We start from the raw sequence: 26252 nt of genomic DNA on the forward strand, positions 1-26252 counted from the left end.
GGGGTGTGCTCCCTCCCCCAGTTCCCGGGAAGCTTGGACTAGCACGGAACCAGGACACTTCCCGTGGGCCTGGCCAGCCCTAGGTTCTCCCCATCCCCCAGGCCCCGGTGCTAAGGACGTGCGGAGGGCAGGCTCTCCCCTGCTCCGCGGGGCTGCCCGTCCACCTCTCTGGTGTGGACCTGCTGACCCCACCCCCCGCCCTGTCCTCAGGGAGCTTCCTGCTTTTTGAGAGCTGGGCAGAGGCTAGAGCCGCCCCTGCTCCCACTGTGAGCTGCCCCACTGCGCTGGGTGCCAGGCCACCAGGGAGCGGGGCCTGTGTGGACGTGCGCGTCGTCTCCCCAGCCTCCCTCCGTGCGCCGTCCCTTCCTTCCGCCCTGCCCACCGGCCGCTCTGGTTGCTGGACTGGTTTCAGCCATTGGCGTGTGTGACAGGCCTGGCCCGCCCGGGTGGCCTGGGGCTCAGCTCCTGCCCCTCCCGGGACCCCAGGCTGGGCCTGCTCTGGGCGCCCAGAGCCCAGGGGCCAGCTCCTGCTCTGTGGATCCAGCCCCAGGGCTGCGCCCCGGTCTTTGCTTCCCAGAGGGACTTTTCATCTCTGGGGTTTGTTAGCGTTTGAGGCTGGGAGGGCAGGCACTGTCCCGGGCACAGCAGCGTCCCCCAGCAGCTGTGCAGGGAGCCCGACACGTGCCTTCAGGGGTCCTCCAGGACCAATTTCCTCAGGCCAGCACTGGGTTCAAAGGGCTGTGGGCTATAGGTCTCTCCAGGCCAGCAGGGTGTGTGCATGTGTGTGTGTGTGTGTGTGTGTGTGTTTGTGTGTGTCTCTCTCCTGCGTGTGCCGTGAATGAGGCCTGTCTACCTCCCAGGAGGAGCAAGGGCCCTGCCTGCCCCTCCTGGCTCATTCTTACCCAGGAAGTGGGACTCTGGGGTCACTCCTACCCCCGCCTCCGGGGCCTTGCTGGTGGGGGTCTTCTTGCTGCAGGAGGAGAAGGGCTGGCTGTGTGTTGAGGAAGCTTGCGCTTCTGCCCTGTGAGGAAGTTGGGTGGGCCCTCCAACCCCTCGGTCACAGGCCAGAGTGGGCAGGTCACTTGACGAGGTTCCGAATGAGCGTAGCCGAGCAGCCCTGGAGCTGCGATCCTGTCTCCCAGTCGGGGGGCGGGTCCCACCTTGCCGGGTGGTGGAAGGGCGGGGCCGCCAGGGCCCTCTCCCTCCTCTGCGGCCCTGGGCTCTGTCCTCTCCTGGTCCTTGTTTACTCTCAGTGTTTGGCTTGCGTTTTGAGCAGTAAAGCCTGGTAGCGGTTTGTATGGTCTCCCGCGTGGTCAGCCTGTTACCGTCTCCCTCCGGGCCACTAAGTAAGCGGTAGGGATGCCCTGACCCTACACCGGCTGAGCAGGGGCCAGCCCCGGGAGTAACTGCCACGGTATCGAGGTCCCCTATGCTGCTGGCCCTGTGCTGGCCTGCTCCCAGCATCTCAGGCAAGGATGGTGGCTTGGCCGAGCTCGCACAGCTAGGAGGGGCTGGAACCCCAAGGCCGGGGGCCCACGGCCCTTGCCTCTTCCTTCTGCCTGGCTGTGGGCAGCTTGGGGCCGTAGAGAGGTGGCCTGGGGCAGCAGGCCCTGGCGACCTTGGCTGAGAATTTGGGTCCAGCCTGGCTACTGGGGGAGCTCCCCCACCTGGAGTAAACCCCACTCCTTCCTCTCCTGGGCCGTGGCCCGATTTATTTGTATAAATAGGGTGAACACAGCTTGAACTTGAGCGCTTCCTGTTCCCAGAAGGCGGGTGGGTGTAGGAGGGAGTGTCCACGCTGGGTCCTGGCCTTTGGGGGTCCAGGACGGTCCGTGCGGTGTCCATAGGCCTCACAGGCCCAGGTTTCTGTCTTGGTCCCCAAAGCCAAGAGGCTCAATGGCCGCCAGGTGATCAGAGCAGGAGGAGGGCCGACGTCCTGTGCGGAGCCGCTCCACCGCCAGCAGCCCTGTGTGTCCTCGGCGTGGCCCTCCACGCGTGAGTGAGCACTAGGCCCGAGGTCGCCCAACAAGGCCTTGGCCCCGGGGCCATGTGGCTGCCCTCTCCGTCGGTGGGTCTGGCCGATGAGTGGGTGACACTGGGGCCACCTGAGCCAGGGCCGAGGCTGGACGGGGTGCTGCCTGCCCAGAGCTGGTGCGTGTGCCGTGCCGTGAGGCCTCTGGCCGGTCCTCCTGTGCCCTGGCTGGCGGCGGGTTGACACCGCCTCCTGGACGCGGGGTGCAGGTTTGGGGCCCCGACACGCTCCACCACCCAGTGGTTTGGCCCTCAACGGTGGGGGCCCTGCCCTAGCGTAGGAAGGACCTCCTCCCGCTGCGGAAGAAGGACTCGATCTGCTCCAGCGACCGGCCCTTGGTCTCGGGCACACAGCAGCCAGTGAAGGCCAGGTTCACGGAACACACGGCGGCAAAGAAGAAGAAAGGCGCCTGCAGGCCGAAGGCGTTCTGGGGGAGAAGAGGGGCTCCGGGTCACAGGGGAGCACTAAAGGTCCTTCGCCCCAGCACCAGCTTGTGGCCCTGCAGGCATCAGCCAGCCTGGGGGGCAGGCCTTCATCTCGTTCCCCTGCTTGGACCACCCCCGGGTTCCCCACCGTCTCCAGCGTGAAATCCAGGTGCCTCAGCAGGGCATTCGAGTCCTTGAGGGGTGCAGGCAGCCTTCCTCTGTGCTGGGCCCAGGACTGACTTCTCCCAGCCGGAGCCCACCCTGCCCCAGACACCGGCCTCTCTCCTTGGTCCCAGTGCCCACCTCTCATTTTGAGCTGTCCCACATGCCCGCTTGCGGCAGGCCTGCCACCACAGCGTGGCTGACCTGCTCGGGGCACCCCCAACCCTGCCCTGACCCACTGACTGCACCAGGCTAGGCCCCATCCAAGCTGTCCCCATCAGATTCTCCCACTTGGGAGCTGGGAGCTGGAACCTGGAGGTTGTGGTTGGCTTCAGGGCCTGCTGGGGGTTTGAACCAAGAGGCTGGGTGAAGGGGAAGGGGATGGGGAAGCATTCGACGGAGAGACCCAAACTGCCCACCCAGACAGAAGGCCCAGATACCCCGGAGGGTGACAGGCAGGGCAGGCGGGTGTGGCTGTCTGGACTTGGGTCCCACCCTGGCCTGGGAGGTCAGTCACCTGACTTCTCCCAACAGTTCCCTGAGCCGAGTCTGTTTGCTGAAATGCATGTTGTCACTTGACGGCCCTTGGCCTCCGCGTGAAGGGGGTGTGTGCTAAGGCTGAGGGGACACGCGGAGAAGCCTCAGCACGGCCCTCGGCACCGGCCAGAGAGGCCCCAGGTCCCCGGGGCAGAGCACTCACCACCACCAGCAGGAAGGACTTGGTGAGGGCAAAGGCGGTGAGCCAGCTGACGAGCACGCAGAGCCCCGAGGCCACGCCGCGGGCCCGCAGGGGCAGGATCTCAGACATGAGGAGCCAGGTGATGGGCCCCCAGCCCATGGCGTAGCCTGCCGGAAGCGGGGAGGGGCGGGCTCAGAGCCCATTTTTCGGTGGGGGGGGGGTGGGGAAGAAGGCCTCTCGTGTCTCCCTGGAGCTGCTGAGGGACGGCTCCCCAACCTCCGGGACGGCAGTGACACCGCCCACAACACCGGCGCGTCCCCGCACCTCACACCCAAGACAGCCCTGTCCCCAGACCCCGTAGAGCACGGCCACACCTACCCATGATGAAGAGCATGGTGGCCAGCAGGGGCACCAGGGTGAGGTAGCTGGTGGGCGTGGCCAGGGGCTGCTCTGTGCCTCCCAGGGGCACACTCTCCAGGCCCATGGTGCTGTTGGGGGCCAGAGGCTTCGGACCGAAATGGACGTACAGCCCCAGCGTCAGGTTGGCAGCAAACATGCTGGCTGCTGTGGACAGACAGGTGGCCCTCGGGGGGCCGGGACCCTCTGAGCCAGCACCCCTCAGCGCCCTGTACCCCGTGTGGCCCAGTCCCCTGCAGGGCAGCCAGCTCCCACCCAGCCCGCGTTTGGGCTCCCGCCACACCCAGCATGTGTGTCATCATCAGCTGACCCAGGCCCCCTGGCGCTCCCACCGTGAGGGCTGGCAAGACACGTGGCAGCTGCTGAAGGAGTGAATGAGTGCAGGTGAGCAGCCTGGGCTCACCTGAGACAAAGAGCAGAGCCTTGCGGCCGGCCAGGTCCATGGTGAGGGCGGCAATCAGCACGGACAGGAGCCGCACAGCTCCCACGATGGCTGCGTCATCCTCAGGGGGCTGCAAGGAGGAAGCCCCCGGGGCTGAGGGACCCCAGTCTGCTGTTCCTCCCCGCCCCACCGCCCCCGCCAAGGCTCTGCAGGGACCGGCCCCAGGCTCAGCTGCTTTGTGCCAGGCGGTTTCGCTGGTCACCCAGCCCGGCCCGTGGGGCCTTCGCAGGCAGGGGCGCAACTGCTGTGCCCACCACCAAGCCCAGGGCTGGCACCGGATCCAGGCATCACAACAACTTGTGGAACCACGCTGTCGCTCATCTTCAGACCTCATCTCCCTCTGAGCCCCAGGAAGGGTGGATGAAGCCATGCTGGCTTCGCAGAGGAGGAAGCTGAGGTTTGGAGGGGAGGTACTTCCTCAGTGGGTGGCAGATGCTCTGAACCTGGGGTCTGTGGCTCCCGGGGGGTCTATGCTTCTATAGAACTGGTTTTCCTGGTAATTCTACCTTATTTTAAAACATGCAAGCCTCGTTTACAAACATTCCTCTGAGAACAGGTGGTTGGCCCAGAAACAGTTAAGAGACGCTGGTGTCTGCGCGTGTGCGTGCACCCCAGACCCCGGCACAGGGCAGATGCTCCGCGGGGATGCCCTCCCCGGATCTGGGGGCAGAGCGGGTGGTGTGGGGCCGGGCTCTCACCAGCAGGACGGCAGTGCTGTCGAAGATGGACTGCAGGTAGACGAGGATGGGCGTGATGCCCGTCAGTTGCTGCAGGAAGCGCATCAGCAAGGCGATGACGATGGGGCGGTACATGTGGGGGTCCCGGGCCTCGGCCCACGACAGGTGGCTGCTCTGGAGGCACGAGGCTGCCGCTGAGGGGGCTGTGCCCACCCCTCCGGCTGGCATCAACCTGCCCTGGGCTGCATGGGGCTGGGTAGGAGGCTCCCCTCTTCCCTCCTCCAGGGAAGATCCCCAGCACAGAGGCGACCCTGGCTCTGGGGACAGGCCCGGGGACCCCCGCGTGGACCCAGGCTCTTGGATCAGTGGGTGGGCCAAGGCAGACTCCTGCTTGTCAGTATCGCCGGGCCCCCAGGCATCCACCGCACAGCACATGCGCCCTGGGCCAGGGGCCACGACATCGCACCCCCCCACCCCTTGTTCCTAGAGGTGGGAACTGCTCTTATCCCTGTTCTCCAGGAAAAGCAACTGAGGCTTGTGATGGCCTAGTGAAATGGCCACAGCCCCACAGTGCTGTAGGCGCCCACGCCTCCCACACCTGTCTCCGGACGTTGTCCTGGATCTGCTCGAACTCCCAGCGGATGTCAGCGTCAGCCCCTCGCAGCCAGGCCAGGGCCTGCAGCGCCTCCGAGTCCCTGCCCCTCGAGAGCAGGAAGCGAGGTGAGTTGGGCATGAAGCTGAGCAGCAGAATCATGACAAGCACGGGCCCCTCCCCGGCCACGGCCAGCCAGCGCCACGGCAGCAGCAGGCCTGGGCACAAGGAGCGGGTGAGGAGCTGCGGCTGCTCTGGGCCCAGAACCCCTCCCACCGGGGCCTCTGAGCAGCCTCATTTGCCCTCAGGTGTGAGTCCCCGGGCCACCTCCTACAGGAAGCCTACCCTGGTTGCTCCAGGCCTCTGCGGTCTCAATCAAGAGGGGCCACAGGGACTGCCTGGCCCCTGGCACAGGGCCCAGGTCCTTGGAGGGTCTCAAGGGCCACGGCAAGGTGATGGAGGAGTAGCCTGAGCAGCAAGGTCCTGGGGCCTCTACCGCCAAACCCCCACCCCACCTCAGCTGGCTGCACTCTGATCACTTTTCTCTATGGTCTTCCCACCTAAGACTATTTGACAAAACATTCTGCTGTCAAAAGACAGTTTAAAGGCTGCCAGCCCAAGAGAAGCCCTCCCTGCCCAGTTAGGGGTGGGACCTCGTGACCAGAGAGGAGCAGGGAATTGCCTGGAGGCACACAGCATGAAGGCAGCTATGCCTCTGGCCTCCCAGCATGGAATCCGTCTGGGGCACGTTCATCCCTTCCCACCCCCGGCTGCTCAGCGGCACCCCGTCACCCCCCGGCCTGCACACGGGGGAGGCGCCTAGAGCGCCTGTGGATGATACTTGCCAAGGGCGTAGAGAGACAGTGATCCGAACACGGCCATGAGCTGGGGTGTGGCGCCCAGGGCCCCACGGACGCCTGCGGGAGCAATCTCAGACACGTACACCTGCAAGACACATCCCCCCCCACCCCGGCCTCCGCTGAGAACACAGGTGCCCGGGCCCGGCTGAGGTAGCACAGGTGGCCTGGTGAGCCGTGGGGAGCAGGGAGCGGGGGCTTCCAGCGGGGTTCTCCTCCGCATCGTGACTCACGGCATGGCCTCCCTTGGGCCTCAGTCGCCCTGCCAAGTGGGCAGAAGCGCTCAGCTCTGACGTGGGGGCGTGAGGCTGGGAATCGGGAGGCCCGAGGGCACCCGGACTCTGGCCTCTGCTCCTTCAGGGGCCTTCGTCCCATGCCGGGCTTGCCCAGTCCCCGAGTGGGTGTGTGGAATGGTGGGTATGACGAGGGGGTCCCAGGAAGGGTGCAGGGCAGGGACTTCCCTTCCCTTTCTTGTTGCGTTGCTCAATGTGGATTTTCTCTGATTGAGCAATGTGTCTGTCAGGACTCAGGACAGGAAGTTTGGGGAGTCCAGAGCTGGGGGCGGCTTGGGACTGGTGTCAGATTCCCCCCAAATTAGCTGCCCTGGTGGGGCTGAGCTGAGGCTCCCTGGCAAACACATCCCTGTTGACCAGGGGGCTCCGAGGCCAGGAGGCCTCAGCTGATGGTGAGGCAGTGAGAGGACCGGGGTGGGCAGTCCTGGCCTTACCGGGATGCAGGCGGCTGTGAGTCCCCCAGCGAAGCCCGTCAGCGTCCTCCCCAGGAGCAACATCCAGAGGCCGTGGGCGCCTGCCATGAGCGCATAGCCGGCCGCCGAGGGTACAGCCGAGAACATGATGCTCAGCTTCCGGCCCAGGAGGTCGTTGAGCACCATGGCACTGAGGCCCCCGGCCGCCGCACCCAAGGTGAACACGGACTGCAGGGAAAGGGTGCAGGGCCCCGTCAGAGCCTAGAGACAGCTGCTTTTCTAGGCTGTCCCAGGAGCCTGGGCTGCCGGACTAGGGCCCTGGATGGTAGTGAGCCTCCTGTCTCCAGAGGGGTACAAGCAGCATGTGGACAGCTGTTTGTTAGGGATGCCACAAGAGCTGTCTGCAGTGGCTCTGTCCAGCCTGATGTTTAGATGTCTAGCACTGTGATAGAGCAGGCAGGAGAACTCTGTGACTTGAAGCCCTTGGGATTTTAAGATTTGGGGGTTCTCGGATTCCCTGTCGAGTGGACCAGGTTGGATCCGGTCAGTGACCTGGGCACAGTGCTCAGCCTGTCTGAGCCTCAGTTTCTTCAGCTGCATTATGGGGACAGCGGTAGCACCCCCCTCATAGGGTTGGCCCTGGAGTAAACCGGCTCTCGTGGCAGGTGCCTAGCACAGGCCCGGCACACACTAGGTGCGCCGTCTGCACTGGGGATTATCATCTTAGCTAACGTGTTGTGGTTGTAAATCTGAGGCCGCTGAGATTGTTATTCTAGAATCTTGGGACTCCTGGGGCCTGTGCTCTTCCTACTTACATGCCCACCATCTATCCTGGGACCCTCTGTGCCCCAGCAGTGCTTTTTCCATTAGTAGCTGATTCTCCTGCCACCCCTCCTCCAGGGAGGTGTCCTCTCTGCTACGACAGCCCAGCTCTGGGTGGGGGGATCTGGGGAGCCCTCAGCCCCACTGGGTGGAGGCCTTAAGGGACACCTCCCCACCTGCTCCTTCCCTTCTCCATCAGCTTTCACTTCCTCCTTTTATTTCACAGCCATTATCTGGCCTCACTCCACCCACCCCACCCTGGAGTGGGTGTGGGGGGCGGCAGACCAGGGCCCTGGAGGGGGTCCCAAGGCTGACCTTTGGGGGGTTCCTAGCTTGGGACGGAGCTCAGTGCGTCCCTGCCCCCCTCCAGCTCAGAGCATGGCTCTTACCCCGAACCAGGATGCCTGGGTTTTGGTCAGACTCAGGTTTGGGTCCAAGGAGTGCTCCAGGGCTGGGATGACAGGGGACGTGTAGACCAGGGCATACCCGAAGCTGAAATTGCCCAGCACAGCGGCGAAGGTAGCTAGGAACACCCTCTTGTTCTGCAGGGCCCTGGTGCATGGGGGGTGCAGAGCAGTCAGAATCTGAGTCCCTCCTCGCCTAACTGCTGCCTGTCTTGGCCACCCGCTCAGAGGGTCGTGCTGGGGACGGCTGGGTCAAGAGCTGGTCAGACTGGCACCTCCCAGGCCTGAGCACCAGCTCCCTTGGGAAACCCCGAGGGCATGAGGACAGCCCTTGCAGCCCACTGCTGTGGCTGAGACGCAGGTGCAGAGCACTGTTCCCACAGAGGAGGCTCGGTGTCTGCCCCCAGCTTTGCCATTCAAGGCTTACTGTGTGACTTTAGGCAAGCCCCTCGCCCCCTCTGGGTCTCAGTCGCCCTGTCTCTGCCAATTGGGGGCTGGGCCCTGTACTCAGGAGGACCGGCTCCTTAAATAGGACTAGTGTGTCTGGGGCAGGAGGGAACCAGATGGCCCCTTGGTGGCCACTCACCGACAGTCAGTGGAGGCCCGAGATGGGAGCCAGCTGCCCACTGGAGGATACCAGGGCCATCCCTAGCCGCCACCCGCAGACCCTATGCCTAGAGGCTCTCACCCGACCCGCGTCGTCTCCCTTGGTGACGGGGGCGGCTTCTCGGGGAAGGTGTCATAGTCCGGGCCCTCGGCTCCCAGCAGCGGCTCCTGCATGGCCGGCTTCTCCTGTCAGGGTGCGCCGCCGAGGGGCAGGGGCAGCTCCGGCCAGAGGCGCGTCCGGCCGCAGCTGCTGGGAGCATCCGGCTGAGCCCGCAGCTCCGCCCCCATGACCGCGATTGGCTGCGGGGCGGCCCTGCAGAGCGGGCGCCGGCCAATGAGGCGGCCACGAGTGGTGCGGATGCTGAGGATGCGGGGTGCGGCGCTGGGGTGGGGCGGCCGGGCTTTACCCTGTAGCCGACTCGGGTGTAGGGCGGAGGAGCCCGGACGGGGCGGCAGGGTTTTCCCTGGACGCGGTAGGCCCCTCGTGCGCCCCTGGAGGCCCCGGGGCTCGCTTAGCGGATGGGAACCCGCACGGAGGGAGCCGCTTGAAAGTCGTGCAGGGCCTGGAGGCAGCGCCCTTCCCCATTCGTCTGTGTCCGCGTCTGGGTCCAAGCTGGGTACCAGCCCTGGGGCGCGGACTGCGTCCCACCCCGGAGCCCAGTTGCTATAAGCAGGAGGAAGCTGAAGCCCAGAGAGGGGCCGTGACGCGCAAAGGTCACACAGCGAACACTTGTGGAGACGAAGGCTGTGTGCTCCGCCTTGCGCTCGACGCCCTCTCTCCCTGCCACATCGCGTCTCTGAGTCACTGCTGTCCCCTTGACGCGGTGAAATCAGGTTCGCGAGTATCTGGGACAGCCGCAGCCGAAGGTGTGTGGAGTGAAGGCGGGGGGGGGGGGGGGGGGGGGGGTGGCGATTCCAGTGGGCGAGACTTGGATTTTCCCCATTTCTGATTGCAGGAGTGACTTGGGCTTGTAGCCAATCATCCAGGTAATAAGATAGCACTTAGAAATAAGAAAGAACCTGAAAATTCCCTGGAAGCCCATTCTTTTTTTTTTTTTTTTTTTTTTTTGGCTGCGTTGGGTCTTCGTTTCTGTGCGAGGGCTTTCTCCAATTGCGGCGAGCAGGGGCCACTCTTCATCGCGGTGTGCGGGCCTCTCACTGTCACGGCCTCTCCGGTTGTGGAGCACAGGCTCCAGACGCACAGGCTCAGTAGTTGTGGCTCACGGGCCTAGTTGCTCCGCGGCATGTGGGATCTTCCCAGACCAGGACTCGAACCCGTGTCCCCTGCATTGGCAGGCAGATTCTCAACGACTGCGCCACCAGGGAGGCCCTGGAAGCCCATTCTTAAAACAAAACACCACCACCACCCACAAAAAACCCAACCGACCAAACAAAAACGCAAACCACACACGCACACACCACACAACAAAAACAACAAAACGGAATTACTAGTTCCAGCTCTCCCTTTGGACTTTTTCAGATGGAGGAGGCTGAATCAGACCCTATTCTGCTGAGTGGATGTGCCACATGTATTTTACAACCGACTCTTTGTCGTTGAACATTTGGGTTATTTCCAAAGTTTAGCTCTCAAAATAGCAAAGTGTTTAAAAAAGTTGTTACAGTTCTCTTTTATAATCATCAAAATGTAACCACATATATTAGAATAGAGAAAACAGAGATGTGGGAAGGCCACATCCATTGCCAACAGCCTCACCCTGCTGGAATCTTAGTGTCTTTCCTTCCTCTCGTTTCCCCATGTGTCTGTTTTGTGTGTTGGCCCATCGAGTGTGCATCTGACTGTGTGACCACTTCACACTGTGTTTTAAGCATTTGTTTGCCGTCAAGGGTATAGTCTTTGGACTCAGGCACACCCAATAAGTGGTGACCCTTGCTGTAATGTTGCATCGTCCTCGTGACCATATTTTGAAAATTGAGATGTAACACGTCAAAACCGAGCCGGACCCCGTGGGGCCTTCCCAGGACAGACTGCCCCCTCCATGTCCTCCGCCTGCCTTTTGTCTGTAGGAAAACTTTATCCATAGAATAAATTTAATCAGAGAAGTGAAAAAATGCAGAAGCAAAGAAAAGCAAACAGGACAAAATAATAGTGTTTCGTCATTAAACAAAGTCAAGGACCTTTAGTTCCTCCTCAAAGGCTATGGATAACATTCTGAGTCATACCCTTTGAGCTGTTTTGCCAATACTGAAACCCCCACTCGGTGGAAAGGGTTAACTCCATGAAGACCACACTGTAGCCATGACATAAACTGCTCCATCTCCATTCCAAGAACTGGCCTGAAAGAAATGGGCACAAACCAGCCCTGGAACTGAAGATTAAACTGTGCTTAAAACAAGACACTGATGAGCCCACCGCAAGACCAATTTCAAGATGACTGTCGGAGCTGACTGTGCTGTTTCTGCATGTAGACCCTTCCCTTTGCCTGTACACCCCCGAAACTCCCCTTTAAAGGCTCTGATTGGCAGGGGGAGTTGGCTTTTGGACACACAAGTCTGCCTTCTCCCCCCGGGTTGCTGGCCTCCTGTATGAAGCAACCTCTCCTTTCCTACCAACACCTGTTTCTTGAGTATTGGCTTTCAAGCTTCGAGCAGCCAGACCTGAGCTCCGTAACATCTTAAAGGTGCAGCTCAATGAATCAAATTCTGTGCGCACCCAGGAGTCACGGCTCAGATCCAGAAAGAAGCTTCTGATCACCCCCAGAAAATCCCAAGTGTTCCTTCCCAGTCATGCCCACCCTCCTGAGGTCCCGTCGCTCTGATTTCTGTCATTGTGGATTAGATTTTCCCGCCCTTGAACCTCTTGAATGGAATCCTGCTCTTGTTTCTGGCTTTTTTTTTCCCTTTAAAGTCAGCTTTATTGAGGGACAATCTACACACAGTAAAATGAACCCATTTTAAGTGTGTAGACTGATGAGTGTTGGCAGCTGTATCACGCAGTGGCCCCCCAGTCAAGGCATAGAACATTTCCATCCTCCAAGAAGTATACTGGTGCCCCTTCCCGGTCAACACTCCTCCTCCATCCCTAAGACACCACTAACCATCTTTCTGTGACTGTACATTAATCTTTCCTAGAGTTTCATAGAAAGAGAACCATATATTAAGTGCTTTTTTCTGGCTTCTTTTACTCAGTACATCTATGAGGTCCATCCGTGCTGTGCTTTCTAGTGGCTTGTTCTCTTTCTGTTGCTGTGTGTGTTAAGTTCCATCCTTTGATGGGTGGTTGGGTTTCACGAAGCTCGGGGCAAGCCACCCCCAAATATGCCAACGGGGCAGACTGATTATGCTGAATTAAAGTTACTTGAGAAACAGTGGAGGCAAGAAGGGCACTCTGACCCTCCTCTCTGTCCCCCTGAAAGCAGAAAATAAATCTCCCATGTGGAATATACCCTTCCTGCACCAGGAGGTAGAGAGACATCCTTATCACCAGAGATGGGGAATTCCAGGCAAGAAGGCTGTGTAACAAACTCTGCCTAGTTTCCTCGCTAATGAGTACCCAAACGTAAGTTTCTTTGTCTTGTCAGTTCTTCACAAATTTGTTGTTTCTTTGTCTAAAAAGCATAAAAGCTGCCTGCTTTGGTCATTTCTTTGGGGCCCGTATCTATGAGACCTCGGCATGTAGGAAATTCAATTTGTTTTTTTTCTCCTTCTGTTAATCTGTCTTGTGTCAATTTAACTATCCTGGACAGGCTATTTTCAGTTTTGGGCTAAAAGAATAAAGCTGGAATGACTCTCCTTGTTCATAATCCTGTCTTACCGGCTTCTTAAGGTTCTTGAGTGGACGAACCTGGATTTGCTCATGAATCTTCTGTCATGGGCATTAAGGTTATTTCACACCTTTTTGCTTTTAAAATTAGCAGTGTGCTGAACATCTTTGCCCTTAAGGGATAATTTCCTTCAGCAAAGATCATTTCTGTGGTCCTCAGGCCTCTGAACCCTCCTATCTTCTCTCCTGCCCACTCTCATCTGGGTCAGCCCCAGATGGGCTGCTCTGGAACCTGGCCTCTGGGGGTGGGGTGGGACTATCCCCCCCTCCCTCCCACCCTGCGCCTGGCACAGCATGGGCACACAGCCAATGCCAGGAGACCCCTTGCTGGCTTGAATTTAGAGCCTGCCCTTCTTCTTAGCCTCCCCCAGGTCCCATGCGGAAGCTAAGCGGCAGCAGGAAGCCCAGGTCTGGGAGTTGAGGAACCTGTTTCTGCTGGGCCCAGGAAAGCCCTGGACACACCCACGCGGGGGCTGGGGCCCTCACTTCCCCGCCTCGCAGCTCCGGCCACTCCTTGGGGGAAGCCCCAGAGGGGGTGGCTGCTTTAGTGGAAAGAGCGCCTAGTTGATCCATCCAGGCTGCCACTCACTGGTGTCTGTCCCTGGGGAGTCTGGAAGCTCCGGGGCAGCCCTCTTCCAGGACATGGGAGCCCCAATGGCTGGAAGGTAAATGTCCTGAGAACTGCCGGGGTTGGGGTTGGGAAGGGGCTGGGCAGAGGCCACTCCCTGTCTCCTGGACCTTGCTGGCTGGTCTAGGGCATTGGAGCTTAAGTGACCTAGTCCACACTCTGTCCCTGTATGGAAGAGGAGCCCGAGAATAGGGTCTCAGGCTGCCAGGACCCTCCCTGCCAAGCTCTGGGGCTTCTCGGGAGCCACTTCCTTTACTGAGCCTCCTTTTTCTCATCTGTAAGATGGATGTAACCTGGTGCCCACTTCCTTAGCTGCCGTGTGGGCAGAGAGCAGCTGGTAGCCTTGATACAAATCCTCCCGCAGTTCTAGTCCCTCCAGACGAGGCTGCTGGCTTTCAACTGCCCCAGAAACTAGCCTAGCTGCATTCCAGACCCCCTGGCGCAGGGGAAAAGGTCCTGACTTCCAGCCCCTGTCATCTCAAGGGAGAAGGTGAGGAGGTTGGAGGGAACGCCAGCGGCCCAGGGGCTGTCTCATCTGGTCCTTATCCTCCCAGGGTGGTCTTTGGCATCTCCATTTCACAGAGGAAAAAATCAAGGCTCAGGGAGTCACTGCCCAGGGTCACCTCTGGGGCACCTCTTGGCCCCTGGCTCCTGCTGTGTCTGGGGGGCTTCCCGAGTGAGAGGTGGGTGGTGGGCCCTTCCCAAACGGAGTCCTGTCCCTCACCTCCGCCTCACAGATGGGCCAGCCAGGGCCCCCCGGTGAGAAGGTCTCTGACACCCAGCTGTCTGGTGCAACCGCACCCCCCCCCCCCCACCATGCCGCGGCTGATGCCATCCCTGGCCCCGAGGACTCGGACCTGGTGCCCTCCCTGACCCTGGCTGCGGCTCTGGTTCTGTTGTTCCTCTTGTTCTCGGCCTGGCTGGTATGGGACAGGGCCCTCCGAGGTTTTTGCTAATGTGGGCTCCCAAGCAGGGGGTGTGGGTATCCCTGGCCCCCCCCAGCCACACCCTGGGCCAAATCCTGTGGCCAGCCGCTCAGCCCTCGCCCGTGGCAGCCCCAGTGGGACCCCAGGAGGCCCCCAACTCCCTCCCATTGGAGGGCAGGAACCCCGATGAGCCCCGGAGTCTTCAGCAGAAAGTCGCTGCTGGAGCCTCACGTCTGGGGACGGCCACAGAAGGTGGGCTGAGGACCTGGGGCAGCCGAGAGTGCCCAGGCAGATGGGCCTCAAAACCGTCCCGTCCTGGCTGGCTGCGGGGTGTGGCGGGGTCCCCATCCTTGTACCGCCATCCTGAGTGTTGCAAATAAAGCCAGGTGACCTCTGGGTATTGGTGGAATGAATCAGAACGAGTCGGGGGACGAGAGCTCCAGCCCAGGCTCTGCCCATGCTGGGCCGTGTGATGGTGGACAAGGCCCTTCTCCATTCCAAACCTCGGTTTCCCAGTCATCAAATGAGGATGGCAATACCTACTTCGGGGCATCGTTGGGAGGGCCCCCCAGTAGGTAGGCATTCTGTGGTCACCTCCGCAGCACACAGTCTCCCTTTGTGTCCGTCCCTTTTCCTCCTCCTGGAACCCAGAAAACCCTTGGAGGAAGCCCCGCACCCTCCCCAGGGCTGAGGCCAGTCAGAGACGGGATGCGCTGGTCTTGGCCGCCACCTGGTGGCTGAAGTCAGAACTACACCATCCCTTTAGCGTTCCCTTCAGGGCAGAGGAAGTGAAGGTGTTTGTTTTATTTTTTAAATTTTGAGATTGTGGATAAGTGCAAATCGGACTACGTGGAGAAAACTTCTTTTACCATTTGCTAGTTATCTTCTTTCCCTCTATTTCCGTATCTATAATCTCCTTACCAAAAAAGCATCAGGCCGAAGGCAGAGGGGGTGGGGGAGAACTCTGAACAAAGGCGCGGGGGCGGGGAGGGGGTGGTCTGCCCAGGATCACCGGAGCCTTCCTGCCCCGCAGTGGCCCCTTCTTGGCCCTTGACAAAGGAAGATGTGCTTTTTTGAGGCTGGGAGGGTCGTGGAGATCTTCAGGTCAGGGCTGGAGGCCCCAGGATCCTCCAGGATGCACTGGACAAATGCTTATCAAGAGCCCTCCCGAGGGGATATCCTGTGTCCTCCGGGGAGCAGGGAAGGGAGGAGAAGCCCCTCCGGGCCTCGCCCGAGGCCTCAGCCTTGCCCACTGCCCGACACGGGGTGAGAGCAGATGTGTGCGGCCCCTTGTTTGTATCTTTGTCCAGCGCCCAAGAAAATGCGTGTGGCTTCCGTCGCGGTTCCAGCAGCCCCTCACTGAATCCGGCCCAGCCCCTGTGGTTCTCCCAGGCTGCCGAGCCCCCTCTGTAGCGCTTGAGGCCAGCACGGGCATCTGTGTGAAGCTGGTCCAGGAAGGAATTGCACCGGCGAGGGAAATATCGTTCTGTGTAATTCAGTGACCTGTTTTATAAACGCTGTGGTCCCATTTGGGGTTTTTCCTGCCCTGTCTCCCCCCTCTTCCAGGGGTGCCGGGGCAGCCAGAGGCCTGAGCTTAGGAAAGTCTGGGCTTTTGGTGGGCTGGACGTCGCCAAGGGTGACAGGATGGGCTGGGCCTGGGGTGGGCAAGCCAGAGAGGGTCCTGGCGTGGGGCTGGCAGCCTGCTCCTTGAGCCCATCGGCAGCGAGTGGCTGGGAGCCAGCAGCTCGTGTGCGAGTGTGTATGTGTGTTGGTGCGTATGTGTACATGCATGCCTGCACGCACACATGTGTGCCCACGTGCTACAAACACGTGCACCGCGTGTGTACTTGCACATAACGCACATGCACGTGTGGCCATCTCCGTACACGCGCCTGTGTGTATGCGTGTGCCCCCGTGTGCCCCCGTGTGCCGGTGTGTGTGTGCGACTCTACGTACACCGTGAACATCTGTATTTGCATGCGTGCATGTACGTGTGTATATACATGCAGTTGTTGTGCGTGCACGTGTGTGCACGTGTGTTTCATCCACGTGCCCTCCCTGTAGGAGCCTGGCGATGGAGTGGAGCTGGCCTCTTTCCTCCCAGCCTGGGCACGGGCTCCTGGGTGTTTACAAGTCAGGGTTCAAGTGGCCCCGGGGGCCGGGAGGCTTCTCCTTTGGGGAAAGAGGTTTTCCCATCGTTTCCTCCCTTTCCGGCTCTGCCCAGCTGTGCGGCCTTGGGAGAGTCCCGCAGCCCGAGCCATTTCCTCATCAGTCTGCGGTTGGGTGGGGCCACACTGCCACCTCTACTCCTTTCTGCCTCCTTCCTAAAAGGGCCCCAGTTGTGTTTGGGGGGGCAACGTGCTTACCTAAACACACAGGTCCTCCAGACGCCCTGCAGCTGGGTGCCCACGTGAGTCCGTTCTGGCCAAGGGTGTAGACAGGAGTGTCCATGGAGGACCACCTTCCTGATGAGCGAGGCTTTGGGTCCTAGCCGCTTCTTCCTGCCTGGAGTTCAGTCATGTTGCCTGGTGAGGCAGCAGCACTCTTGCACCCGGGAGGTGGGAGCCCAGGCTAGGACGGTGGGCAGGGATGAAGCGGGAGCTCGATCTCTGGTGATGTGGGGCCTGGACGCCTTGTTGTGAGAGCTGGTTTTCTGTGTGTTGCAGCCTCGCGCACTCCTAACTGATACAGGCCATCAACCCCCTTCTCACCCGGGGATTAAGTGGCCTGGAGCCTGAAGTGGGGGGGCTCGTGGGTGCGCTTCAGAGCTAGGCATCCTCACCCCTCGGCCCTGAGAGGGCCACTGGGGACTAGTCCTCAGGGGCATCCAGGTGCCTCTTGGGAGGAGAAGGACGAGGAGACAAGGACAGCCCGGCCTAACTTCCCAGTGGGAGGCGGGCACCCCCAGGGCCCTCGCCGAGACCAAGTGCAGCTTTGGCACCATGGGGCCTGCTCCCGCCCTGTGTCCTCCGCAAGGTGATGGTTAAAGAGACGGGAATGAGGTGACAGGTGGAAGCCCCCTCCCCCTCCCAAGGAGACGGGACCGGCACAGACAGCAGGTGGACAGGTGGGCAGAGGGAGGGCATAGCCAGCCTTCTTTATTCTGTACGTGGGCCTCTCACTGCCGTGGCCTCTCCCGTTGTGGAGCAACAGGCTCCGGACGTGCAGGCTCAGCGGCCATGGCTCATGGGCCCAGCCGCTCCGCGGCATGTGGGATCTTCCCAGACTGGGGCACGAACCCGTGTCCCCTGTATTGGCAGGCGAACTCTCAACCACCGTGCCACTAGGGAAGCCCCGCCAGCCTTCTTTAGGATGTGGGGCAGCCGGTGCCGAGAGCCCAGCCCTGGCTGGACCCCTCTGGTCTCCTTCTCACCAAAGACCTGGCCAGACTCCCCCTGGCAGACACTTCTGGGGACCTTCTCGGGGCCTCGGCCACGCACGCCACATGTACAGGTGGGTCCTGCTTGGGACACACAAAGGCAACAGAAAAAGGGCAGGGTGAGGCTCAGCAGTCAGTCCCCGTGCCGGCCATCAGCCCCTCCTTGGGTCCCGTGCTGTGGGCTGGGGTCTGATCTGACGGGGTGAAGTGGGTTCCTCCCCGCTCTGGCCTCTGTGCCGGGAAGGGTCAGACCCAGGTCCCCCCGCCCCGGGCAGATGCGCAGTGACCCTGGTTCTAACCACGCTGGGGTTCACACCCCTCCCCTGCTGCCGCGACTGGCCAGGCCTGCAGGGGGTGGGGCTGGGGGTGAGCTCCGCCCGGCCAGCCTGGCGTTTCTGCCTTTTAACCGCCTTGGCCAACACCCTCTCCCGGGACTCAGCCAACTATTTCTGGGCCGCTAAGCGGCACAGCAGCTACTTCTCTCGCTCAAGTATGACATTACATTTTTTCGGATGGCTGGACCGAAAACCGGGAACTTGTTCCGGAAGTTCCCGGTTTGCAGCGTGTAAGCGACAGCCTCGCTCTGTCCTGGCCGCTCCCTCGCGTCCCTCCAGCGTCCCTCCACCCCCCCGTCCCCACTGTCTGGGCCGCCAGGCAGCGGTGGCAGCAGGGTCAGGCTCAGAGCCCACACAGAGGCCCCCGGGCTGCAGGTGGCCCAGGAAACCTCTCCCCGGTTATTTCTGGCCCCTGTGCTGGCCCGTGGACTCCTGCCAAAAGCAATTACTGAATTTTCATCTTGTTTTGCTGACGGCTTAGAATACGTCAAAAATGTTCTGCTGGGAGACCCGAGGGCGCTTTGGGGTGGGGCTGGGTGCTTGAGAGTCCAGCAGGGGCCTGGTCCCCCCAGGACTAGACCTTTGGGGTTCCGGCGAGTCGGGGAGGACGGGGGCCAGTGAGGGCGGTTTATTAGGCTGTTGTCTGATGGTGCTTCTGGAGCACAGTCTGTGTGCAGACACTGAGAATCGCCCCTCTCCTTGCGGCGCGGGGGGATTCCTCTCTTCCGAGGCTCAGAGCTGTTCTGAGACCCGGCGACGTCCCTGTCCTGGGAGGTGGCTGAGGGGGAACTCTGCCCCCTGTCTGTGGGCCATGGGCTCACCCCGTTCTGTGGTGGGCAGGGCTGGGGGCTGGGGGGCAAGAGGAACAGGCAGGGTCTGCGCCCAGGGGTCTCCCCCTCCCCCGGGGCTGTGCTCAGAGCCACTGACAACAGGCCAGGAGGACAGACCAGGCCTGGCCATCTCCTTTCAAGTGTCCCCGTTGTGCAGCCGTGGGATCTGCACCCAGGCCCTTCGACTCCAGCACCTCTGCCGGGAGCAGCACGCCATCCGGGGAAGGACCTTGGGCCGCCTGATGGGCAGGCTGGACTCTGCCGGGTGGGCTTCGTCCAGGGCCCAGGCCACTCTCCACTTCCTCCCCCGCCCTCGGGAATGTCCACCGGCCACAGGCAGAGATCGGCTGGAAGGCGGTCGGTCGGGGCCGCAGCCCCAGCCCTGGGGGCCTCCTAATCCTGGTCTGGGGGGAGATGGGGGTGGGGGCCCCTGCCTGGGGGGCGGGGGGGAGCCCCAACCTCTCTGCCGCTCTCAGTGTCCACCACAGGGGTTTCCAGAAGGGAGTGTGGAGATGGGAGTCTCCAGGGAGAGGAACTCGGGCTTGGAGTTGAGCCGTGTCTGGGGGTGTGAGCACCCCGACCTCTTGGGACCTGGGTTCTTTGCGCACCTCGGATGGTACCCCGCCGGGGGGTGAGAGCTCCCTGCCCTGTGTGGAGATGGTGCCCGACCCCGTTTTCCCACCAGCCCTTCTTCTCAGGGTGCACAACACTCGCTGCCCCGGGAGGGAGGCCAGGAGGCCGAGCCCATTCTACATGCACAGGTGTGTGGACACACACGCACATATATGTACGCACGTGTGTATGTGTGTGTACGTGCTTTGACAAAGTGCCCCCCCGTCCTGTTGGACGGGCTGGCCTGGCCCCTGAGCTTTGTTACAGGTCTACCCTGCCCTCAAATGCTGCTTGGTGCCCAGCTCCTGGCCGGGCAGTGGGATCGGACCGGCCCTGCCCGGAGGGGGCTCCGGGTCTAGTGGGGTGAGACAGAAGCTTGGCCGGAGGGCGTACAGGAAAGGGCTCCAGGCCCGGCCTGGAGTGGGGACCACGCAGGCTTCCTGGTACCGGCGGAGGGCACCTGGTGGGGCCGGCCAGCGTGGGGGGGCTCTGGGGAGGGGGCGGTGGTTCCGAGGCCCCAGGGTGGGAAGCGGCTTGGTACTGGGTGGCTGGGGGCTGCAGTCAGCCTGCGGGGAGGGGGCAGCCTTGGACACTTGGGGCTGGCCTGGGTGTGGGGCGACCCTCGTAGATGCCACGTGTGTGCCGTGTGTGCCTCTTATGTCCCCGTGTCTCCCCAGACTGGGCCTGGCTTCCAGCTGCCTGTAGCCCTGGATTGGCCCCATGTGTTTGGAATTATGGTTGCAGTTTCAGGGGAAGAAGCAGATGGGGTGCCTGTCCTCAGCCGTCCCCGACCTTTGAAGGCTTCGTCTCAGAATGCGCAGAATGTCTGTCCGGGGAGCGCAGCCCAGAGAAAGTCCGTGACCCAGGAGGCCGGTGGAGGCCAGGGTCTCAGGGGCTGTCCGTGGTGGAGAAACTGAGGCTCTGGAGCTCTCAGATTAGCTCCCCAAGGAAAGGGCTCGTCTCAGAAGCCTGCCTGTCTTTCGCTTTGTCACAGCTCGAGAGAGGCACGGACATATATACACTACCAGACGTAAGGTAGCTAGCTAGTGGGAAGCAGCCGCATAGCACAGGGAGAGCAGCTCGGTGCTTTGTGACCGCCTGGAGGGGTGGGATAGGGAGGGTGGGAGGGAGGGAGACGCAGGAGGGAAGAGATATGGGGACATATGTATATGTATAGCTGATTCACTTTGTTATAAACAGAAACTAACACACCATTGTAAAGCAATTATACCCCAAAAAAGATGTTAAAAAAAAAAAGAAGCCTGCCTGGCTCATTCTCGCGGGAACGAGCAGGATTTGCGTTCTCGGGCCTGAAGGATGGAGACCAGGGCCCTGCGGTCCTTAAAGGGACTGGCTGGCAGGTCTGGATGCAGTGGAGGGTTTGGACATTCTGGGAGCAGCGTAGGGGGAAGGGGCCGCTGGCTGTCTGGGTCGGACCCCCCTCTCTCTGGAACATTCCCCAGGGGCAGCCCTGGCTGTGGGCGGGTTTGAGAGTGGGCTGAACGGCCCCAGGATCCTGGCCAGGCCTGGGCCTCCCTAGGCCTTTCCTGTGTCCACCAGGCGGGCGGCCTACATGCTTGAGTGCTCCCCCGCCCCTCCTGGATGGAGGTCTGGCCCCGCCCACCAAGGCAGGAGACTCAGATGAGCTGCAGTTCCCTGGTGGTCTGGGCACATCCTCTGTTGCCCCTTGACCCTCTCACTGCCTGTGGACATGATGCTTTTCTGGGTCCAGTGCATCCTCAGGACGCCGCCCTGGGTCCTGAGCACACAGGTTCCCCTCCGCCTGGACTCTCCTGGGGCAACCATCTTGTGACACTTGTACTGTCTGCTGGACGGGACTTGCCAAGTGAGAAGCTCCCCAGTGCAAGGGCTGGTGTGCGTGTGCGTGCAGCCCCAGAACCCCACGGCTGGGGACCCTGAGCCTGGGCCCCCGTGGCTGCCGGGCTCTGCGCTCCATCTGAGGGTGAGGCTGGAGCCCGCGGAAGCTGCTGCCCGCACCCACAGAGCCCCGCGCTGCACCCTGGGACTTTGAGACGGCAAGGGCGCCCTTGGCTGCCTGGGCTTTCCCTCTTCCATAGATGTTTCATTTGTCAGAATGAAAGCGGAGTGCCTGTTGGGCCCTCGGCCGTTTCTCAGAAATGGGCCCCTCCCCGGACGTCCCCTCCAGGCATGGCTCTTCCCCTCCTTAGTTCCCAAAAGTCCAGACACAGTGCCTCTGGGTCGGGAGCTCCAAGCACGGGGCCTGGCCCCTGGTGCACTTGGCACCAGGGCCTCACGTGAAGGACCCCCAGCTCTGGGTTGAGCCAGCCCCAGGCCTTTCTCCGGGCAGCTCCCAGATGACGGCTGCGGACCCCCTTAACGGTGGGAAGGCACCCCGTCCCTGGCAGCCCTGTGGAAGCGAGGGAGGCTGTCCACACCTGAGAGTCCCAGGCCCCAGAGCTTCCTCCCCCGTGTCCTGAGTGCCCGTGCTTCAGCTCGCCTACGCTCCTCCTAGGGAGGGCAGAGGGGGTTTCTGGTGATTGGGGCCCCCTGCCCTAAGGTCTTGGCATGAGGTTGGGGCAGGACTCTCACCGCCAGGGCCCCCCCACCATCGTTCCCCGAAGCTGGCCAGCCTGGACTGCAGCCTCGACGACCTGGAACGGGCCCCTGGCCTGCAGGAGGCTGAGCTGCAGCAGACTTGGCCTCCCCTCTGTCGGGAGCTGAAATCCTTGCTGAGGCCAGCAGGCTGGGGGTGGGGCAGCCGGCCTGGCCTCCGGGAAGGGTTCCTGGGGCCTGGCCATCCCCACAGGGCACCCTCCTGAGCTCCCGTCCACCCTGCAACGTGACAGATGTGAGAGAGGACCCAGCACCCGACCTAGAAGGTGTTTGAGAGAGATGGGGGGTGGGGGTGACACAGGAGAGACGGAAGGCGGTGTTCCCACGGGCTCTGAGCCCCCTGCTGGGCCCAGGCCTGCAAGTCAGTCACATTGCCGCCCTTGACCTCGCACATTTGTCGCGGCCCCTCCCCGTCAGGGCCGCCTGGGGATTCAGTGAGCTCACATCTGAGCACACCTGGCACAGCAGCCCCGTCAGCGGCTGCAGAGAGAAATATCTGTGATCGCAGGTGCTTTGGGCGGCCACCTTGCTCACCTGCACGTTTGGACTTTTCTGCAACGTGGCCGAGTGACGGGTCATTTTTTAAGAGTTAAAGGGTTGCTTTGAACAAACCTGGAACCGTTGCCTACCTGTGTGCTGCTTATGTGGTAAAAAAGTAAAAGAAAAATGAATAAAAACACCAGAAATCTCCTCGTCCGTCACAGGCTGACGGGGCGGCAGCTGCTCTCAGGGCTCTGAGTCGGTGGGGTGGGGTCTGGGGGGAGGAGGGGCACGGGGGCGACACACACACGTGGATGCAAGTCGCCCCTCAGCAATGAGTGGTGAACGCAGGGAGGGGGTCGTGGAAGGGGCCGTTTGGGAGGCTAGGGTTTTCGCCTGGTGCCGGAGCATGAGCAAGGTTTTAACAGGCAGGGAGCAGAGGAACGTGCGGAGGTGTCCAGGTGCCGGGAAGCCTGTGAGCGCCCGGCCCCTCCACACCCACGTCCCCCCGCCCCCCACCCGCCCACTCACCTCCTGCACCCGCCACTCACGCCCCGACACCCACGCGCACCCCCCTCCCCCCGCCTCCACGCCCATCCACTCCCCCACACCCGTCCCCACTGGAGGCTGCAGTTTGACGGGCGGGTGGCACGGTGCCACGGGAGGTTTGGAAGCGGGGACTCAAGCCGGGGTTGGATGGTGACCTCGGCCCCGCATCTTGCTGCGCGGGGACTAGGAAAGCAGTGCTTCTCAGCTGAGGCAAGTCTTAGCCTACAGTGGCCCGTGTGCAGGATTCGGGGACAGGCTTCACCAGCCCTCAGATCCCAGGGGTGGCCCCTGAGCAGGTAGGTGGGAACCGCAGCACAGGGTTCCAGAAGCGCGGAGCCCCCTGCAGCTGCCCCCCGGCCACTCTGGGGCCAGCATGCCGCCCTACCCCACAGACGGCACCCAGCTTGGGGCGGGGGCTCCAGAGAGGAAGCTTGCACATTCCTCCGGTTCGGGGCTCTGTCCTCCCACCGCTCCTTTGTCAGGCTGGGACGGGGGCCAGCCAGCCCCCAGGACACGCTGTCCCTTGGCCTCGCCTTCTGGAGTGGAGCCCATGCTGGGAATGAATGGCGTCTGACCCTGTGTTCCAGGCGAGGCTGGGACAGTGTCCTCAGGATGCAGCTGTGCCCAGCTGTTCCCGGAGCGACATCTTCCACCCCCTCCCCGGCGACTCGGCTGACCAACGGACACAGGTGTTGGAGCCCTTTTGGGGACCCAAGACCCTGGAGGACAACAGGACAGAGGCCAAGACCTACTTGGCTTACCGAGTTGTGGACAAGTGCTGACGCCCTGAGCTCTCCCAGGGGCATTGGGGCTGAGAAGTTTTGTCTACAGCCCAGTCCACGGGGTGCCCTTTGTTTGTAGGTGCTCAGGCTTGTAAATTGGGGTTGGCCCCAGCTTCTGACGGAACAGCTCGTAAATCCCCCATCGGGACCACCGGAGTCACCAGCAGAGGGAGGCCAGTCTGCCACTGTGACCTCTTCCCTCCCTGGACCCAGAGGTCCTCGGCCCAGAATCTCCCACCTGAGTCCTCGTTGGAACGGTCGCCTTCACCGGAATGGGGGAAAAATACAAGCTTGTGTTCAAGGCCAGCTCAGCCCCAAACCTTGGGAAGTCACAGAGCTTGCCTGGGCCTTGGGGTTCCCACGGGTCAGTGAGGTCACCACTGCAGCTGCCTCTTAGAGGCCTGGGCACTTTAGAGGAGGGGTCCCAGCCTTGAGACCCAGGCTGAATGGCCAGTGTGGGCCGAGGTCTCCTTGGAGATGCAGAGCCTCTGACCATGGCTGTTGGCCTCTGCGAAGGAGGTTCTGCAAACAGCCTCCACTCGCTCCCGGGCCTGCTCCCACTGGAACGTAAGTTCTCCGAGTGCAGCAATGTCACCCTTCTCATTTACTGCTGTGTCTTTAGTGCCTCAGACAGTGCCCGGCAAATAGAGGAAGCTCAATGAATATTTGATGAATGAATGAAGGGCTTCACCAATTACTGACTCATTTGTTGAGAACGACAGAGGTTAAGGGCATAGACCCAGCAGGCTGTCCGGGTTCTGAGGTTAGAGTCCGTTACTTACTAGCTGTGTGACCTTTAGGGAGTTATGAGCACCCCAGAGCCTCAGTTTCCCCATCTGTCCCTACCAATATGGCCAGTCAAGAGCCTGTACAAACCCTCCCACTGAAAGCAGCTACACATTCTGGGTAGAATAAAAGATGTTCATCTTGAATGCTGTCTTTTCTTTTTTTCTGGCTGCGCCCTGAGGCTTGTGGGAATCTTAGTTCCCCGACCAGGGATCGAACCTGCGCCCTCAGCAGTGAAAGTGCAGAGTCCTAACCACCGGATTGCCAGGGACTTCCCCTAGAATGCTGCCTTGAGCTGGCTAGGAGGTGTGGAATCCTCAAGCCAGGATGGGGAAAGTGGGGACCCAGAGAGCAGCGTCATACACTAAAGCTGGCTTTGCTTCGAGATGTGAAGGCGTGAGTTCACTGCACACCATCTGACACCAGAAAGGCTGAATGTATTGTTTATTAAGCTGGGGAGAGCCACAGTTGGGAGGCCAGAAACCCCAAATCGAAGCTAACTGCAGGCCTGGCACGGATGTTCAGTGTGACTCTCAGAGGAAGCGTTTGGGAACTGGGTGGTCCTCAGCGAGGGGTGTGACCGCCGCTGATTGGCTGAGTGAAGCTAGTGGTCACCAGTAGGTTGGGATAGGTTTGCAGCTGGCTTTGCAGCTGTTTGCTGTTATGATGGCCAAAGAACAGACTGTCTTCTCATTTTGAATTTGGAGAGTTGAGGTCTTTCTATCCTCACAGGTAAACCAGAGCATCATTGTTTTTGTTTGTTTGTTTGACTTCCTTTGTTCTAAGGGACAGAAGACAGAGCACAGAGGGGGCATATGTTGGGGGCCCGATAGAAGATCACCTCCACGCATCCAGGGTTCCCAAGGGCTCCACCTCAGCGTCCAGGTAAACTAGAAAACCCACCTGCCCTCTAAGTAAGGCTTTGGCCCTGCTCCCTCAAGCCTCGGTGCTGAGGAGAGGAGGAATAGGTCTCTAAGAGTTCGTAACCACAAGCTGGCCCTCAGGTGCGTGTGCAGCCTGAATCCATTCTCCCTCAGTTGTCCCCAGTCCTCCAACAAGGGACTTTACTTTAAAGCCTTCTCAGACCGCCAGCACTCTCTAAAGGAACCTACCTTCGTCTCAAGCTTTAGAAACATTTCACAAAGGCCCACAGCCCAAGAGCAGTTCAGAGTAAAGATTCACTACATACCCAAGAAGATAAGGCTGCATGAGTGAAAGCAGACAGAAACAATAGACAGTAGAGTCAGATTGGCAAAAATCCGGATATTAGAACTGTCAGACCCAGAAAACGAAGTATGTTTTATAGAAGAAACAAAAGGGACTTGAATACATTAGTAAAGAGCAGGGCGACTCCTAGAAGCAAAAAATTACGTAATACTTGAAATTAAAAACCAAAGGATGGTTTAACAACTGCTCAGACACAGCTGAAGAGGAATCAGTAACCTGAAGGACAAGGTCGAGAAATTAGGAAAATTGCACCTGGGAAATGTGAAAAAACATGCAGGTTGGAGTGAGAAGGCAAGCATATTGCTAATTGGAGCTCCAGAAAAGGAAGAGAGAGAGGATAGGGACAGAGGCAGTATTTGAAAAGGATTAAGGCTGAAACTGTTCCAGATCTAAGGAGAGACAGCCCCGCCCCCCCCAAAAAATATAAGGAGCCCAAGGAACCTCAAGCAAGATAAGAACAAGGGGTTCCCACCTCTCCGCTTCAGAGTGAAAACGCAGAACACCAAAGGCCAAAAGAAGAC

General features: G+C 60.7%; 1 protein-coding gene and 1 long non-coding RNA gene across 4 annotated transcripts; both read right to left on the bottom strand.

Moving 5' to 3' along the window:
• Positions 1-1686: 1686 nt before the first annotated feature.
• Positions 1687-9100, bottom strand: SLC2A6 (solute carrier family 2 member 6). Of its 3 annotated transcripts, none has more exons than XM_067742725.1 (10): positions 8904-9100; positions 8201-8363; positions 7011-7217; positions 6272-6371; positions 5433-5529; positions 4856-5003; positions 4119-4227; positions 3677-3862; positions 3320-3465; positions 1687-2459 (listed from the first exon to the last, which is right to left on the bottom strand). In XM_067742725.1, exons 1-10 carry the CDS (start codon positions 8993-8995, stop codon positions 2304-2306), a joined length of 1404 nt encoding a protein of 467 aa, XP_067598826.1. In that variant the 5' UTR covers positions 8996-9100; the 3' UTR covers positions 1687-2303. The 3 variants fall into 3 exon arrangements, with proteins under 3 accessions (XP_067598826.1, XP_067598825.1, XP_067598828.1); XM_067742724.1 differs by having other exon boundaries at positions 4856-5008; positions 5433-5644; positions 8904-9099; XM_067742727.1 differs by lacking the exon at positions 8201-8363 and having other exon boundaries at positions 4856-5008; positions 5433-5644; positions 8904-9036.
• Positions 9101-9896: 796 nt separating this feature from the next.
• On the bottom strand, positions 9897-16785 carry LOC137227271 (uncharacterized). Its single transcript, XR_010944755.1, has 3 exons — positions 16523-16785; positions 14700-15659; positions 9897-10105 (listed from the first exon to the last, which is right to left on the bottom strand). It is a non-coding gene; the product is annotated as an uncharacterized lncRNA (long non-coding RNA).
• Between the last annotated feature and the right edge of the window lie 9467 nt (positions 16786-26252).

This window comes from Pseudorca crassidens, chromosome 7, assembly GCF_039906515.1.
Source record: "Pseudorca crassidens isolate mPseCra1 chromosome 7, mPseCra1.hap1, whole genome shotgun sequence".
NCBI classification, from domain to species: domain Eukaryota; kingdom Metazoa; phylum Chordata; class Mammalia; order Artiodactyla; family Delphinidae; genus Pseudorca; species Pseudorca crassidens.

Coding starts and splice junctions, on each gene's coding strand:
- SLC2A6 (XM_067742724.1), bottom strand. CDS start 8,995: ATGCAGGAGCCGCTGCTGGGAGCCGAGGGCCCGGACTATGACACCTTC. Junction 5,009..5,432: donor AGGACAACGTCCGGAGACAG/GTGTGGGAGGCG, acceptor TCGTGCCTCCAG/AGCAGCCACCTGTCGTGGGC. Junction 4,228..4,855: donor ACAGCACTGCCGTCCTGCTG/GTGAGAGCCCGG, acceptor TCCTCCTTGCAG/CCCCCTGAGGATGACGCAGC.